The sequence below is a fragment of the Lynx canadensis genome, chromosome A2 (genome assembly GCF_007474595.2).
Source record: "Lynx canadensis isolate LIC74 chromosome A2, mLynCan4.pri.v2, whole genome shotgun sequence".
Classification (NCBI taxonomy): Eukaryota; Metazoa; Chordata; class Mammalia; order Carnivora; family Felidae; genus Lynx; species Lynx canadensis.
Genome location: NC_044304.2, coordinates 64,380,902 through 64,399,228, shown reverse-complemented (window position 1 = coordinate 64,399,228; position 18,327 = coordinate 64,380,902). Strand labels below are relative to the sequence as shown.

The window sequence follows — 18,327 nt, the reverse complement described above, 5'->3', positions numbered from 1 at the left end:
TGGGATCCCTGCACCAGGTGTAGACTTGTCTGGGGTCTGTTTTCCTCCACTCTGCCCCAATCAAGAAATCCCCCTCTCTCCCTGCATGCTTCAGCTTTACAGAACAATGCAAACTGTCCAGCCTACCCTGTTGCTTAAGTTATGAGATGACTAAAGGGCACGCTCAGAAGAGAAAGTAATGAACAGAGGATGAACCGTATGTGTGTGTCCAAGTACGGTCCCCAACGCGGAGGCATCGAAAACATAGGAAAAGTGCATGCCTGTTGTCTTGGTATAATGATTCATCAGTGACTGAAAACGGAGGTGGTAAAACCTTTAAGTCATCAGAAGAAGGAAATATATTTATGTGAAGTAGACTGGATCTCCTAAGGACACTAGATCGATCTCTGTGATGAAACAGAATGGGGGCAGGATTTCCGGATTTCATCATCGTATGGGCCATCGACGGGTGCAGTGTTCCGAGAGGTGAGGCCGAATCAGCCACCACAAACAACCTCGTGTGATGGAATCAGAAAGGAAGCAGATATGCAGGTACGCAGTGAAGGCGGTTGACAACACAGCATTTTTAATCTGTATCTATAGAAAACATTTATATAAGCTCTCTAATAGAGGGATTATAGAAATACATTTAATATATAATAGTGTACTTCGGTGTACTTACTGTGAAAATAGCACATTTATTTAGAGAGGGGGTTTTGTGCCCAAAGTTCTTGTGGACGTTTTGAAATAGACCCATTTCCTTCTTCTGCAGGAAACGGTTACCAAGAAGCGCAAAAGGTACGCACAACTTTGCACACTCCTCATCAAAAGTCTTCTCCTTTTGGATGACATTCCCCAGAGTCATCTAGAGTGTTCACGTCTGTAAAATATTCTAGAAAAACGTCTGTTTTTTATGGCCCCGTGTCTACACCTGCCGGCATTCGTGCCTCGTGCACATGGCCTGTCTTTCAATTCTCCACGTCCCTTCCTCGTAAGTACAGTGACATATGGTACACTCGTCCGTCTTCACTTCTCTTCCAGCTGGGATGACAGCAGTTTCTGCAAAGCAGTTTGGACCTGGAATGCAGAAAAACGTGTTATACTCGCAGCGAGCGTTAATCTATAATGTATTTGATTCGGCAGTCAGCTTCACAGGATATGTTGTGTTCACTGTCCCACGGGTGACAGTGGGAAAGCTATGCTTTAAATAATATGAAGTACCCCCACCTTTTTTGTGTGTGAAATGAAACTGGCATTATTTACATGTTTTTACGAGTGGCAATACTGTGATTTTCACGAAAGGTTCCATTTTGGGGCCTTATATGTAAGTCACACCGGCTTACATATATTTTGTAATGGATGTAATTTTTGTAATATTTTGTAATATATGTATTATATGTAATCACACCATTTGATTTAATTCTAAGTAATCACAGGAAAAAGTTAGTGAAATGTAACTTTCAAAGAGCCAGGCTGAGTCTGATTCTCCAAGGCACCTTTACAAGAGAGAGCTTAAATAAGCAAGCGGCAGGTTTCTAGATGTCACCATACGAATCAATGACCTGAGGGGCTCCTGAAACATTGGCTGCTGGTCCCACCCCCAGAGTGTCTGACTCACGAAGTGTGGGATGGGGCCAGAGGATCTGCTTTGATGACAAGTTCTCAGGTGCTGCTGCCACGAATGGTGGTCTGGGGCCCACGCTTTTGAAAAGCACCGTCTTAGCGTTTACCAGCCTGTGCGTCTTCCCCAGGCTTCCACGCGGGCCAAAGATCCCTACAAATCTCAGCGTCAGCCGTAAGCTTCTCTGCCACCTGCATCATGCTCTATGGAAGGTCAGGGATATGAAGGAATGGTTGCCAACGTGAGTTGACACGAACTGTTTTTATGTTATGGTTCACGCAGCTGATCCGGATCTGAACAGCTGCCTCCAAACCTCCCACCAGAGTGGAAATGTCAGGAGTTACCATGGCCTCAACAAGGGCTCCCAGCACTGAACTTCAGCAGCGAGTCACATTCTCATTCTCCCTTCCTTTGCTTCCACGGTCTTTGATAATATGCCCACTACGAAAGTAGGCTGAACTGTGATGTGTGAAGTCATAAAAGAGACGAAAGACATTCATTCACCGACACCATTTGTAAAAATAAACTAATCCAAACAAGCTCCACGATGAAAACAGAATAATTCTAGGGGTTCCTGGGTGGCTCAGTTAAGTGGCTGTTGATTTCAGCTCAGGTCATGACTTCATGGTTCGTGAGTTCAAGCCCCACGTCAGGCTCCCTGTTGATGGTGTAGAGCCTGCTTGGGACTCTCTCCCTTCTCTCTCTCTTAAAACAAATAAACTTAGGGGCGCCTGGGTGGCGCAGTCGGTTAAGCGTCCGACTTCAGCCAGGTCACGATCTCGCGGTCCGTGAGTTCGAGCCCCGCGTGGGGCTCTGGGCTGATGGCTCAGAGCCTGGAGCCTGTTTCTGATACTGTGTCTCCCTCTCTCTCTGCCCCTCCCCCGTTCATGCTCTGTCTCTCTCTGTCCCAAAAATAAATACACGTTGAAAAAAAAAATTTTTAAATAAAAAAAAAATAAATAAACTTAAAAAAAAGAAAAAGAAAGTTGTAAAAAAAACACACAACAGAATAATTCTAGGCAGAAAAACTCATGTTTTTATGGCTACTGTTTTTCACATTAGCCAAGCTGCAAAGTGTACTAGCTCCTAACTGTCACACACTGGAACCCGTGTCCCAGTGCACACAACCCCTTCTCCCTCCAGGGACTCTGCTCTCTTCTTGCCCTCAGCCTCCCCACCCAGTCCTAGGATTCATCTCTTGACTTCATTTTTTCTCCCTTGGAGACCTTGAAATGTTAGCAATAATCCATCTGGGGAGGAAGCCGTGTTGCAGCTCCAACCCTCTCTCTGCTGAGCGCTGGTCCTGTGTCTCCAGCCTGCTGGTGCTTCAGTCTTGCCAGGGGTGGTCAAGTCCCTCCCCTCTGTCAGCTATGGTGAACTGCCATATTTTACTTTATTTTTATTTTTAAAAATTTTTTTAGTGTTTATTTATTTTTGAGAGAGAGAGAGAGGATGAACAGGGGAAGGGCAGAGAGAGAGGGAGACACAGAATCTGAAGCAGGCTCCAGGCTCTGAGCTGTCAGCAGAGAGCTTGATGTGGGGCCCGAACTCATGAACCGCGAGATCATGACCTGAGCCGAAGCCAGACGCCCAACCGACTGAGCCACCCAGGTGCCCCTCTGTTTCTTTATTTTTAAAGTTTACTTATTTATTTTGAGAGAAAGAGAGATAGAACATGAGTGGGGAAGGGCAGAGAGAGGGGGAGAGAGAGAATCCCAAGCAGGCTCTGCACTGTCAGTGCAGAACCCGATGATGATCTCACAAACTGTGAGCTCGTGACCTGAGCTGAGATCAAGAGTTGGACGCTTAACCAACTGAGCCACCCAGGTGCCCCAAACTGCAATATTTTAAACACATACATACCCTTGCCCACCCAGTAGGCCAACATGAGGTCCTTTGTCTCTGCACATTCCCACTAAACCCACTCAGGGCTGCCTTCCAAGCTCCTCAGGAAGGGATGGCTTCCTCAGCTCTGTGAGGTCAGAGCCGGCTAGTGCCATGGCCATGCTCTGGGAAGGACTCACTTTGTCAATACCTGCCCTACTCGGCAAGTGAAACACCCATGAATCTTATATTCTCACTCTCTTTGGCATGCTTTCTTTCCATTTGTCTCCTTTGCAGAGTTTAATTTAAGGACACCATCTCCTAATTTGCCCTAAACTCTGTCAGTGTGCTTTGCACATAGAAGACACACCATAATTGCCCAGAAAACCCGTACTCATAGGTATAGGTATTTACAGGTCTCTACTCCAGAAAAATCTGGATTCAAAGTCTGATACCACTGCTTGATAGTTATGTGATCTTGGAATAAGCAATATAGTTGTTTTGAGCTTTAATAGCCTGAATTACAGATGGGCAGAAGACCTATATAGATACTTCTAATGAAGACAACAGACACATACAAAGATCCTCAACATCAACCATCATCAGTGCATATCAAAACCACAATGAGATATCACCTCACACCTCTCAGAATGGCCAAAATCAAAAAGACAAGAAATAACAAATGTTGGCAAAGATGTAGAGAAATGGGACCCTTGTGCACTATTGGTGGGAATGCAAATTGGTGCAACCACTGTGGAAAACAGTATAGAGATTCCTCAGAAAATTAAAAATAGAACTACTGTCCTGGGTATTCTGCTACTGGGTATTCACCCAAAAAAACAAAAACACTAATTTGAAAAGATATGTGCAGGGGCACCTGGGTGGCTCAGTTGGTTAAGCATCCAACTTCGGCTCAGGTCATGATCTTGTGGTCCATGACTTTGAGCCCCACATCGGGCTCTGTGCTGACAGCTCAGAGCCTGGAGCCCAGTTCAGATTCTGTGTCTGCCTCTCTCTCTCTCCCTCCCCAACTCATGCTCTGTCTCTGTCTCTGTCTCTCTCTCTCAAAAACTAAATGAACATTTAAAAAAAAGATATGTGAACCCCTATGTTGTTGTACCATTATTTCTAATCACCAAGATATGGAAGCTCTCTGAAAGTCCATTGATAGGTGAATGGATAAAAAAAGATGTGGAATATATACACAATGGAATACTACTCAGCCATCAAAAAGAATGAGATCTTGCTATTCGCAGCCACCTGGATGGACCTAAAAAGTATTAATTCTAAGTGAAATAAGTCATTCAGAGAAAGACAAATACTGTATGGTTATATATTTTTGCATATGGATGCCTAATAGTTCTACCGCCATTTATTAAAAAGATAATCTTCATTGTCCTGTGTTGACTCCTTTGTCAAAGATCGGGTCACTATATGTGTGCAGGTTTATTTCTGGGTTCCCAATTCTGTTTATTGATCTAGTCATCATACCACACTGTCAGTTCATGTAGATTGTCTAATTTGTAGGCACAGAATTGTTCATTGTATCCCTTTATTATCTTTTTAATATCTGTGGGGTCTGGAGTGAGGTCTCCTATTTCACAATATTACTAATTTGTGTCCTCTCTCTTTTCTCTTTAGTTAGCCTGGCTAGAGGCTTCTCAACTGTATTGACTTTTTTCAAAGAACCAAATCCTGATTTCTTTGACTTTCTCTGTTAATTTCCCATTTTCAATTTAATTGATTTCTCCTCAAATTTTTATTAATTTTTTTCCTTCTGCTTATTTGGATTTAATTAGCTCGTCTCTTTCTAGTTTCCTCAGATGAAGTTTAGACTGATTTTAGTACTTTCTTATTTTCTAATATATGCATTCAATGCCATAAGTACTCCTCTAAGCACTGCTTTTGCTGCACCCCACAAATTCTGATTAAGTTGTGTTTTCATTTTAATGAAGTTCAAAATTCAGTTTTCAAATTTCTCTTGGGACTTCTTTTTTGATCCAGGTGTTATTTAGAAGTCTGTTGTCCATTGCCAAGTATCTGGATTTTCCAGGCATCTTTCTGTTGCTGATTCCTGCTTTAATTCCACTGTGGTCTGAGGGCAGACACCATAGGATTTCTATTCTTTTAAATGTATCACAGTGTGTTTTGTGGACTAGACTGTGGTTTATCTTGGCAAATAATCCATGTGAACTTGAGAAGAATGTGTATTGTGCCACTGTTGGATAAAATACTCAATAGATGTCAGTTGTAACCAGTTGATTGAAGGTACTGAGTTCAACTATGTCCTTACTGATTTTCTGTCTGCTGGATCTGTCCACTTCTAATAGCAGATGTTGAAGTCTCCAACGTAATAGTGAATTCATGTGTTTCTTCTTGCATTTCTATTGGTTATTTTCCCTCGTGTATTCTGACACTCTGTTGCTGGTGAATATCACATGTAGGATTATTATGTCTTCTTGGAGAACTGACCTGTTTATCTTTATGTTAATTACCTTCTTTTTTTAAGAAAAAAATTCATGGTTATTTATTTTTGAGAGAGAGAGAGACAGAGCATGAGCGGGAGAGGGGCAGAAAGAGAGGGAGACACAGAATCCAAAGCAGGCTCCAGGTTCTGAGATGTCAGCATAGAGCCTGATGCAGGGCTCGAACCCATGAACTGCAAGATCATGACTTGAACTGAAGTTGGACAACCAACCGACTGAGCCACCCAGGCACCCCAGACCTTCTTTATCTGTGATATCTTTCTTTGTTCTGAAGTCTACTTTGAAATTAATATAGCTACTCCTGCTTTCTTTTAATTAGTGTTAAAATAATATATTTTTCTCCATCCACTTCCTTTAAATATATATGTGTTTTATGTTTAAATTGGGTTTCTCATGAACAATAGATAGCTGGGTCTTAAAGTTCTGATTCACTCTACTTCTATCTTTTAGGCCATTAATATTTAAAGTGGTCACTGAGGGGTGCCTGGGTGGCTCAGTTGGTTGAGCATCTTATTCTTGATTTTGGTTCAGATCATAATCTCACAGTCATGGGATTGAGGCCTGCATCTGGCTCTGTACTGTGTGTGCAGCCTGCTTGAGATTCTCTCTCTCTCTCTCTCTCTCTCTCTCTCTGTTCCTCTCCTCTGCTTGTGCATGCTGTCTCTCTGAAAAATAAAATTAAAGTGTTTATTGATATAATTAGATTTCTATCTACCAGATTTGTTGTTTTCTGTTCCCCTTATTCTTTGTTCTTACTCTTGTTTCCTTATCTTCTTGCCTTTTCTGGATTTAACTGAGCATTTATTATGATTACATTTTCTCTCTTTTTTAAACACATTTTATACTTCTTTTGTATTTTTTTAAACTTTTTTTTTAACTGTTAATCCTAGAGTTTGCACTATACATTTACAAATGATCCAAGTCTGCTTTCAAATAACGCTATTGTGTCTCCAGAGTGGTGTGAATAATGACAAATAATAACAAATAATCCTAATTCCTCGCTCCCAGCCACTGCATCACTATTATTCATTTCACTTCTCCATAAACATAAATAAAGGTAGCTATCCAACTACATACATCAGCATACATAACCAAACACATTGCCTCCTGAATCATTTGGAATGGACTATTATCTAGTAGATCATTTAAGAATATGAAAAATAGAAGTTTTTGTTTTGCCTTTACTTATTCATTCTCTGGTGCTCTTCCTTTATGTAGATCCAAGTTTCTGCATTTCCCTTCTCTCTAAAGAGCTTCTTTTAACATTTCTTGCCAGGGAGGTCCCTTGGCAGAAAGGCCCCTTAATTTTTGTTTGCCGGAGGAAGTCTTTATTTCTCTTTCACTTGTCAAGGATAATTTTGCAGGGCGCAGAATTCTCTCAACACCAACTATTTTTCTCTACTTGCTTGGATGGTTTCCTAGGAGAAGTCGAATGCAGTCCCTGTATTTGCTCCTCTGTAGGAAAGGTGCTTTTACCTCTGAATTCTTTCAAGATTCTTTGCTTATCTTTGATATTCTGAAGTTTGAATATGGTATGCCTAGGTGTAGGCGGTTTTCTGGTATTTATTCTGCATGGTATTCTCTAGGCTTCCTGGATCTGTGCTTGGTGTGTAACATTAATTTGGGGGAAATTCTTAGTCATTGTCTCAAATTTTGCTTCTGTTTTTTTTTAGGCATCTTCCCCTTCTGATGTCCCCGTCATGCATGTATTACACCTTATGTAGATGGTCTATGGATCTTGGATATTCTGCTTATGAGCCCATCAAAGGAATTCTTCATTTATGTTACTGTTTTTGATCTCTAGCATTCTTCTAGCATCCTGGCATTTCTTTTTGATTTTTAGAGCTTCCATCACTCAACTTACATTACCCATCCATTCTTGCGCATTGTCTGCTATTTCCATTAGAACCCTTAGCATACTAATCACAGTTATTTTAAAATCCTGGTTTGATAATTCTAACATGCCATGCCTGACTTGGATTCTGAGGGTTGCTCATCTCTGTGTTTTTGACCTTTGAGTATGCCTTGTAATTTTTTTTTTTTTTGACAGTTAAATACATAGTATATTGGGTAAAAGGAAGTGCTGTAAATAGAACTTTAGTAAGATGATGGTAAGGTAAGGGGTGGAGGGAGGGGAAGCATTCTGTATCCTATGACCAGGTCTCGGTCTTTCCATGAGCCTTTGCCTCTGAACTGTGAACTTTACAAGTGCTTCTTAGTCCCCACCCCCACTTTGGTTGTCCAGGATGGCTAGAATGGGCTGCACTTGGGTGCTTCCCTTCTCCCATGTGGAAGGCTGAAGTGAGGAGTTGGGTATTTCCCTTACTCTGGGTCAGTTATGTCCTGATAAAACTCCAGAGGGTTAAGCTGGCTCTGGTCAAATATTTTCCCTGGACGGCAGACCTTGTTAAAAAGAATAGAATGACCTGAAAGATTTCAAAATGGATACTTGGTCCCTCTACCTTCCATAAGACATCAGAGTGCATAAAATTATGGGAACCCTCTCCCAGGACCGGGTCCTGCTGGCATTTTTGACTGTCAGACTCATCCACACTGAACCTCCAGCAATTTGTCAGTTACAGGCTGTGACCTCAGATCTCTGGCGGGTCTAAGAAGAGTTACTGACTTTTCAGTTTGTTGAACTTTTTACGTTTTTAGGATAGAAAGGCACCTGGAAACAGCAATGATTGATTTTTGAAGACTGAACCAGTTTTACATACCTGGAATAAATCTCACTTGGTCACAGTGTAAACTTCTTTATATATATTAGAGTATTTTGTTTAATATTGTAGTAAGCAATTTTGTTTATATTTATGCGGGATATAACACGGACTTCATTGAATGGGTTCGAAAGTGTTCCCTCCTCTATTGTTGGAAGACATTGTGTTGAGGTGGTATCAATTTTTTAAATATTTGGTATTATTCTCCAATGAAACCACATAAGTGGTTTTGAGGGGAGTTTTAAAAATGATGAATTCAGGGGCGCCTGGGTGGCGCAGTCGGTTAAGCGTCCGACTTCAGCCAGGTCACGATCTCGCGGTCCGTGAGTTTGAGCCCCGCGTCGGGCTCTGGGCTGATGGCTCAGAGCCTGGAGCCTGTTTCCGATTCTGTGTCTCCCTCTCTCTCTGCCCCTTGCCCGTTCATGGTCTGTCTCTCTCTGTCCCAAAAATAAATAAACGTTGAAAAAAAAATGATGAATTCAATTTCCTGAATAGTTTTCATATAAGTTATCAATTTCCTATTCAGATGATTTGGGGTAGTTTTTATTTTTCAAGGAATTGGTTCATACCTTTTAATTTGTGAAATTCATGTACGTAGAGCTACTGACAGTATTCCTTTTAATGTCTGTTGAGTGTAGAGTGGAATCTCTTGTTTTCTTTCTTTTATGAGTAATTTGTCTTTTCTCCACCCCTAAAATCTTTTGTTTTGCTGGAGGCGTTTATCAATTTTGTGAATCTTTTCAAGGAATCAGTTTTTGTTTCACTGATTTTTCTCTAGTGATTTTCTGTTTTCAATTTTATTGATTTTTGTTCTCATCTTCATTATTTTTTCTTTCTACTACTTTCGGTTTATTTTGCCTTTCTTTTCCTAGCTTCTTGAAGTGACTTAATTGACTTGAGAATTTTCCTCTTTTTTGTTTTTTTAATTTTTTTTTCAACGTTTATGTATTTTTGGGACAGAGAGAGACAGAGCATGAACGGGGGAGGGGCAGAGAGAGAGGGAGACACAGAATCGGAAACAGGCTCCAGGCTCTGAGCCATCAGCCCAGAGCCTGATGCGGGGCTCGAACTCACGGACCGCGAGATCGTGACCTGGCTGAAGTTGGACGCTTAACCAACTGCGCCACCCAGGCGCCCCAAGAATTTTCCTCTTTTTTAAAATCAGCATTTAGTTTGATAAGTTTTCCTTCCAGAACTGCTTCAGCTGGTGTCTTGCAGGTGTGGATGGGTTGTATTTTTATTTTCATGAGACATTTAATTTTACAGACTTGTAACTCAAGAACTATTAAGGATCTTGAGGGGGAAAAATGCTCATGATAAGTTGGTACACTAAAATACAAATTACTGCAGAGAATCCTGATGACTAAAAATAGATTCTGGCCACTATCATCATTCACGGGCAAATAAACCTCCATATAGTGTACCTCCTTAGTAACTAGGGGGATAGAGAGAAACAGTTTTTAATCTTTATCAATTAATCTATTTATAAATTTAACTTTCATATTTATATGCTACTTTAACAGAAACATGAAGCACACTGAAAAATTTCACAAACATGGAAAACAAGATTTAGACCAAGTATGAGTCAAGTTACATGGCTCATGTTAATTACTGATACATTACATTATGTTCACCTGGCCTGGTTGTTATTAGAGGCCGCTGGCTAAAGATGGCTAATTTCATAATGAACACAGTACATAATGCTTTTCTTACATCTGGGACAGCCATTTAAGTTAACAGACATTGTTAGATAGACATTGATAAACTCAACCTCTCTGTGTTAATTTGATGTCAGGGCAAAGGATTTGCAATTGTGAAAGCTGTTGTTTATACCATCTGGACGCCATGAACAGGTGCACCCCCTTCTCTGTGGCTGATGCACAGAATCAGAATAGCTCAGAGCCAACGGGCATGGTGCCTGCTCATGGAGGGCCGTCCATGGGAAGGAGCGTCTCATTCCCTTCAGGGCCTCCACACTCCATCTCTTCAAGTGCAGTCTGTGTTGAGTTCCCCGTTTTACCCTGGTTACCAGCACAATTAGCCCATGACGGGTGTTCATTTAGGGTGTACCGAACTCACGATACTTTAGGCTGAAGCTCACAAATTCTAAATCAAGCTTGAACCTGCTGGGACATTTGTCATATGAAGGATCCCTCCTGGCTACTCCTGGGTCTCCCACAGAACCACCTTCCCCAGTGACAGCCTCAGTGCCCAGCGATGGGCTGGGAGCCCCTGGGGACAGGAGCCACAACTAAGCTGCCATTTCATCCCAGGGTCAAGGACTTTAGGCAGCACAGGGCTGGAGCTCAGGAAATACACAATCAGGTTACAGTTTTAGAATTCAATAATGAATGGACATGACTAAAATAAAACTAATACAGCCCTGCGGATGGGTAAGTTGCCAATATGCTTCAGATTTTGACAGCAAGCAATGGAAAGCAGCAATTAGACATGGAATTAATGAAGAAAGGTCTCCACAGGTGCCTGGAGGCATATCTCCTTCTCTTCCATCAAAGACCAAACATTGAGGAACAGCCCAGCACACAAGAATGACAGGGCAACGGAGCAGAAATCCATGCGGTGTAGGAGCCCAGCGGGGCCAGCACTGGCTCAAGGCAGCTCATTTTATTTCAGGCACTAGACTATTGGCATTCTTTCCTTTGGAGCCATGCATTAAAATAAGATTAATTCCCAAGTATACCGAACTCCACATCAGTTTCCCATCTTGAAACAGCTACGTCTTCCCTACCCTGTTGTAAATCGTGTTCCCTACCCCACAAATCTGACTTCTGAAGATGAAATCTCCCGCTGTTATTTGCACAGAGGAAGCAACATCTAACGCATTTCAATTTCCCTCTCATATACCTGGTGTATGTTAGATTCGTAGGGCATTGGTCTCAAAAAGCCAGGAAATACCGTTTTCCTAACATGCATTTTCATCTCCCCGCCAAGTCAAATGAAATAACCAAGTATATGTTCACGTGTTTGTGTGTGCATACATGATCACGGGCACATGCATGCTCTTCTGGGAAGGGTCTAGTACAAAATCATTTTTTAACCAGAAAGTGGGGAAAAAAAGAGCAATTAAAACAAGGAAAAAATTTAAATGGCACTAAATTATGCATGAAAACTAAACAGACTTGGTCTCTGTAGAAAACCTTCTTCTTCAAAAGAAACAGTTCTGGAAAATTAATATCCTGCCCTCGGGGTGGCTCTGGGCGCATGCTGTGAGGACACACAATGTTCCACACAGTTTATGCTTCCTTTCGGCTTCCTGGGAACCCGCCCTTATTCTGATTCCCGGACCTTAGGGGATAACTGCTGGGTCATCTTTCTCCTGTTCTTCCAAGTGGATCCAATTTATCATATACCACCCACTCTGCATTGAAATTCAAGAAACAAAATAGTTCTTCAATTTTTTTTTTTTTTTTTGAGAGAGAGAGCAAGCGAGCACACAATCGGGGGAGGGGACTTCAGGGGAGCGGCAGAGGGAGAGAGAGAATCCCAAGCAGTCTCCACGCTCAGCACAGACCTGGACGTGGGGCTCGATCCCACGACCCTGGGATCATGACCTGAGCTGAAATCATGAGTCAGACACTCAACCAACTGAGCCACCCAGGTGCCCCATTCCTTCATTTTTAAGTGAAGCAAAAGTTCTCAGAAAACGCTTTGGGGGAAATAATACGGCAGGCTCGAAGGAACGAGAGAAGTATCTTCCAAAGTTCTGAGAAATGGCGAAAGGTTTGCTGTTTAAAAAAAGTCCCCACTGTTAAATAAAGTGGGGTCAGGTTTCATTAAACAACTCAGATGGGGTTCCTCTCCTGAAGATCTTTCCGGAGGCTTCACTCTGCTAATAGGTGCTGATAAGCTCGGAGGAAGGGCTTGCGTGTGCCTGTTCTAAACTCACTTAACCATGAAGGCCTTTATGCACAGTTATTAATACCATGATGGCCATTTCTATTCTGCAGATCGGTGTCTGGAACAGGAGGCAATAAAATACGTGTGGAAAGGATGGCTGATCCCTTCGCATGGTGCATGCAGAGCCCCCAGGTGGACACTGGGGGGCACCACAGGACAATGTACCCATAAGGATGCCCCCCACAGGCCCATCTCCCAGCCCACACCGCCCCAAATGTCTCTAACACATTTTTACTGAACTTAGTTACAGAATTATAAATCGCATTAGCAACTGGTAAGAATCCATTAAAACCAGGAGAAGAAAACAGTTGACCTCAGTACTGGACATGTGTTTAAGGCTGTGTTAAAAGCAAGAGATTGGGGGGCGCCTGGGTGGCTCAGTCGGTTAAGCGTCCCACTTTGGTTCAGGTCATGATCTAGCAGTCTGTGGGTTTGAGCCCCGCGTCGGGCTCTGTGCTGACAGCTCGGAGCCTGGACCCTGCTTCAGATTCTGTGACTCCCTCTCTCTCTGCCCCTCCCCCACTCATGCTCTACCTCTCTCTCTGTCAAAAATAAATAAACATTAAAAAATATTTTTTAAAAAAAGCAAGAGATTGGGAATGTCCTGTCGCTGGTGAGCGTGTGAGGGGGACAGTCTACGGTGCATGCTGGAGGAGGACCGGCAGAGGAAAGGCCTCAGCGAAATCATACACGGCGGGTGCACAAGCAGGAGAGGGAGGGACAGAGCCCGTGCACCAGCGATCCAGCAAGCAGTAAAACGCTGATTAATTTTTTTTTAATGTTTTATTATCCATTTTTGAGAAACAGAATGTGAGCAGGGAAGGGGCAGCGAGAGAGGGAGTCACAGAACCCAAAGCAGGTTCCAGGCTCCAAAGCAGGCTCCAGGCTCTGAGCTGTCAGCACAGAGCCCAACGCAGGGCTCGAACCCATAAACTGTGAAATCATGACCTGAGCTGAAGTCTGACGCTTTACCGACTGAGCCACCCAGGTGCCCCTAATAAAACGCCGATTGCAGTGAAAAGAACACTCTACATGCCTGTGAAGAAAAACGTGTCCCCAACACACACACAGACGACAGCAGGTAACCATTACTTGTTGAACATCGATACAGACCCACTGTTGTGTGAGAAGCTTGCTGGACCCTCACCTGGTAAGCTCCGGAAGGTACTGTCTTGTTGACCTTTTTACATACTTTTCATTGTCCAGAAAAATGCACAAACACTTAGTTGTAGCGAACACAAGTCAACACACCCTGAACCTGCCACGCCAACCAAGGATCAGGACAGGACACTGCTGGGACCTGAGAAGCCCCTGGTGCCCGGGGCCTCGAGGCTCAGCAGAAGTCGTAAGGGTGTCCGTGTCTGCACGTGGTAGGCTCAGAATCATTGCGTGCACACCCGTCCAGAGCATGCTGTCCCCAGTGCAATGCTCACGTGATTCACCCAGGCTGCTGCATGCGGCTGTATTTAGTTCATTCTGGTTTTTTTATTTTTTATTTTTGAGAGAGAGAGCACGAGTGGGAGGGGGGCAGACAGAGAAGGGGAGAGAGAGAATCTAAAGCAGGCTCTGTGCTCAGCATGGGGCCCGACTCGGGGCTCCATCCGGTGATGGTGAGATCATGAACTGAGCAGAAATCAAGGGTCGGAGGCTCAACTGTCTGAGCCACCCCGTCCATTGTACCGTGTTCCATTTTGTGAATATTCTATAGTTCATTTATCCTTTCTATTATTGATAGGTGTTTGCCTTCCAAATTTGTGTCAATAGTAGAGGCTAGAGTAGCATAGTGGTAGCTGTCATGGGACTATAAGCTGGTGTAAACATTCTTTTTTCTTTTTAAACTATTTTACTTTATTTTAAGTTTATTTATTTTGAGAGAGAGAGAGAGAGAGAGAGAGAGAGAGAGAGAGAGAGAATCTCAAGCAGGATCCGTGCTGTCAGCACAGAGCCTGACACGGGGCTTGACCCCACAAACCATGTGATCATGACCTGAGCTGAAGTCGGACACTTAACCGACTGAGCCACCCAGGCGCCCCTGCTGTCAACATTCTTAGACATGATGTTGGTAGTGCTCCCACCTCAGGAGTGGGGTGGTCAGGTATGTGACCTTTCAGTCGTAGCAGAAATGCATACATACACATTTTCCCAAAGCACCTGTGCCATTCAGACTCCCAGAATCAGCACGTGGTAATTCCCGTTCATCCGGATTCTTGGCAACATCTTTTACTGTTAGTTTTTATTCTATTTGATCAGGTCTGGTGGATGTGTCATAATATTAGATTGTGGTTTTAATTTGCATTTCCCTGATCACGGATGACTTCGATCTTCCCTTTCGAAGTGCGCCATCCAAATCTTTTGTCATTAGTGTCCACTGGGTTGTCAAGATTTTCTTCTTCATTTGTAAGAGATCTTCACATCCCACGGGAGGGTCCTTTGTCTGATATGTGACTGCGAGTCAGATTTCCAGTTATAATTATGAAATTGCTGTCTTTGCTTTTGGCTCTTCCAAATTTTGCTTCACATACTTTAAGGGTATGCAATTAGGTACATATACATTTAGATTCGTGACGTGTTCTTATTATAGTGATCCTTTTAGCGCTGGTCTCTCGTGACGGATCTTGCCTTAAAATCTAAGTCAGGGGCACCTGCGTGGCTCAGTCAGTTAAGCATCCCACTCCTGATTTCGGCTCGGTCATCATCTCACAGTTCGTGGGATTGAGCCCTGCATCGGGCTCCAAGCTGACAGTGTGGTGCCTGCTTGGGATTCTCTCTCTCTCCCTATCTCTTTGCCCCTCCCTCGCTCATGCATGCACGCTATCTCCCTTTCTCAAAAATAAATAAAGTTTTTAAAAAATGATACATTATCAGACATCAACGTAGCACCAACTGCTTCCACTGGTTAGCTTACAGGGTCCGTCTACATTCAACATTCAAAAAATTTTTAAGTTTATTTATTTTGAGAGAGAGAGAGAGAGAGAGACAGCATGGACAGGAGAGGGGTAGACAGAGAGAGAGTCCTAAGCAAGCTCTACACTGTCAGTGAAGAGCCCAAAGGCTTGAACTCGCAACTGTGAGATCATGACCTGAGCCAAAATCATGAGTTAGACACTTAACTGACTGAGCTACTCAGGTGCCCCAACATTTTTTTTTTTGTCTTATAGTTAAAACATCTTTTGAAAGCAGAAGATAGAGTTAAAAGAAAAAAAAAACACCTCTGTGAAAATCTTTATCTTTTAATCATACTGAATTTTTATTTGACACAATGCTGAATACATTTGGGCTGAAACGTATGGCCTTGGGACTTACTTTCATTTGTCCCATCTGTTTTGATTGCTTTTTCTTCCTCTGTTGTCTTCTTGGGGATTAATCCCACACTTCTCTTCCCTTTGATCTCCTCTCTTAGCTTGGATATTTTTCTGCCTGAAATGCTCCTTCGAGTAGCCTCTGTCGTGTGGGGCCCGCTGGCCACACCCCACGATTTCTCTTCTGTTGTGTTTTCAGGAGGACTAGAAGTATTTTTGTGGAGCCTTCATTTCCGGAGGATACTTCTGTGGCTCGTGGAGTTCTAGGTGTAAATTATTTTCGTACTTCAAGCCCCTGCTACACTTCCCTGCCCTCTAGAACCCTCGCTGAGCCATTGGTGCTGGATAGGGCTTTGTTCCCTCAAAGATAAAATGTCCCTCCTTCAGTTCGCTCCCAAGACTTCTGGGCTCTTTGGTTTTCGGTGGGTTTTTACTCTTTGTGTTGCTGCTGGATTTCTCTGGGTTTATTCTACTCCAGGTGAGTAAAGTTTCTGGACTTGTGACTTCTGTTGGACTTCCTTGACCAGCTTTTTTTCAGGGTTGCTTTCCCCCCCCCCCATTCCATTCTGTCCCTTTATTCCTTCTGCGATGAAAACAGTAGTACGTCAGACCTTCTGTCTTTCTATGAACCCTTTACATTACTTTTGTCCCCACTCTCTTTCCTCTGTCTACCTCATCTGGGTATTTCTATGGTTGGACTTTCTTTCTTTTCTTCTTTCTTTCTTTCCTCTCTCTCCTTTTTTTTCTTTATTTATTTTCTTCTCTTTCTTTCTTCTTCTTTCTTTCTTCTCTCTCTTTCTTTTCTTCAATGTTTATTTTTACGGGGAGAGGGGTCAGAGAGAGACAGAAAATCCCAAGCAGGTTCCATGGTGCTGTCTGCACACAGCCTGATTCAGGGCTCAAACTCACAAACCACGAGATCCTGACTGGAGCCAAAGTCAAGACACTTACTTAACCAGCTGAGCCACCCAGGTGCCCCGACGGATGCACGTTCTAGAGCACCTGCTCTCTGCATCTGCCTCCTCTTTTAGTAACCTTCTACTGAATTCGGAGTTTCTTTTTGCATTTTTCAATTTTACAACTTTTTCAATGCGATCCGGTTCTCAGGGACATTCTCCAGCTTTTCCTCTGTCTCCTTGAGCATTAACAGAGTTCTTCAAAAACCCCGTGTGATATTTAATATTTCTTGATAAACTGTGAGTCTGTTTCTTATTTCCTATTCTGTGGTGTTCTTCATCTGGGTCATTTGGTCTTTTTTCTTGGCCTGCCTGGCCATTTTTTATTAGATGTTAGGGCAACATTGTGAAGGCTGTGGGCGATGCCTTTGGCACGGGTGGCAGGGGACGGGAGTGGTGCCTTGATCCAGCTGACAGCAGACTGTCGGCATTGTTGGGGCTGGTCTGCTGGTCTCCCCGTCACTACCCTGGGGATGTCTCAGTTGAAAGCCACTGATGTCTGTGGGGGCTCCTCTGCCTTGGAGGGCCCTCGATGCCGTCCCCGTCCTCAGCCCTGCGATCCCCAGAAAGACCTCTGCCCAAGTCCCAGGCACCCGCCGCTGCTTTCTGCTTGGGTTCTGCTGGCCTGGCCTTGCACATGTGTGGCTCAGGAGTCTGGGAATGCTTTGGAGTCGGATGCTTATCCGACTGAGCTACCCAGGCACCCCTGTTTTGTTTTTGTTTTAAATGTGTGTATACTCAATCCAGCCTTAGAGCTGACCTCAGTGGGACTTTTCTGCATACACCCTGTTTCATCATGGCTAAGAACAGAGCACGGGTTTAGAATTTTGTTGTCCATGTGTATCTGACTCACCATTCTCAAAGGAGAAAGGAACAGATCATAGGTAGCCCGGGAAGGGGGCACGTTCACCTGCAGAGGCCGGTAAGATGTTACCATCGTATAGGCCAGAGAAAGGAAACCCAGAAATATCAAGAGAGTAGAGCTGAGGTTAGATATTAGACTTTCTTTTGCAAAATGTATACTTGTCTCTGGAGTTTTCTGGAGGCCATCTACCTACCGTGCCAGATAGCCTCCCTGTTTCAAAATCTCAAGTAAGAATGAGTGATGGTGACACACAGGGACATGGGTGGGCTGTTGCTGAAGACCCTCAGAGGCTTCGGGAATTCAGTGGGCTATTTACAAGCCATGTTGATTGAGTCTGTCATTCCTTTCCAATTTGCACTTTTCCTTCCAGTAAAGGTTCAGTGGTCAACGTCAAAAGCCACGTGTGGGATCCCCGAGGAGGAGTTCCAGGTCCGCAGGGATGCCCTTGTGTGTTCAGAATTCTGCCCACCCCCTGGGACCGGGGCTGCACTGAGACAGGGCTCCCAGCTTCAACCTGGCCTTCAAAGTCCCAGCGGTGCATCCCTCCCTCCCCACTGCGGATGCTCCCCACCGAGCCCGCACAAAGGCTGAGGGACTTCACCAAATCTGAGCATCAAGCCTGGGATCAATCATAATGTTGTGAAATAGGAAAAAAAAAA

The 18,327-nt window shown here is 43.6% G+C and overlaps 1 protein-coding gene across 1 annotated transcript in view; it reads right to left on the bottom strand.

Annotated features, from left to right (window-relative positions):
• Nucleotides 1–543: 543 nt before the first annotated feature.
• VWC2 (von Willebrand factor C domain containing 2) overlaps nt 544–18,327 on the bottom strand; it is a 79,461-nt gene continuing 61,677 nt past the window's right edge. Inside the window, exons 7-8 of the mRNA XM_030294551.1 lie at nt 17,138–17,158; nt 544–1,068 (exon numbers count right to left, since the gene is read on the bottom strand). Coding sequence (XP_030150411.1) covers nt 905–1,068; nt 17,138–17,158 — 185 coding nt within the window. The 3' untranslated portion in view covers nt 544–904. The remainder of the gene's footprint in view (nt 1,069–17,137; nt 17,159–18,327) is intronic.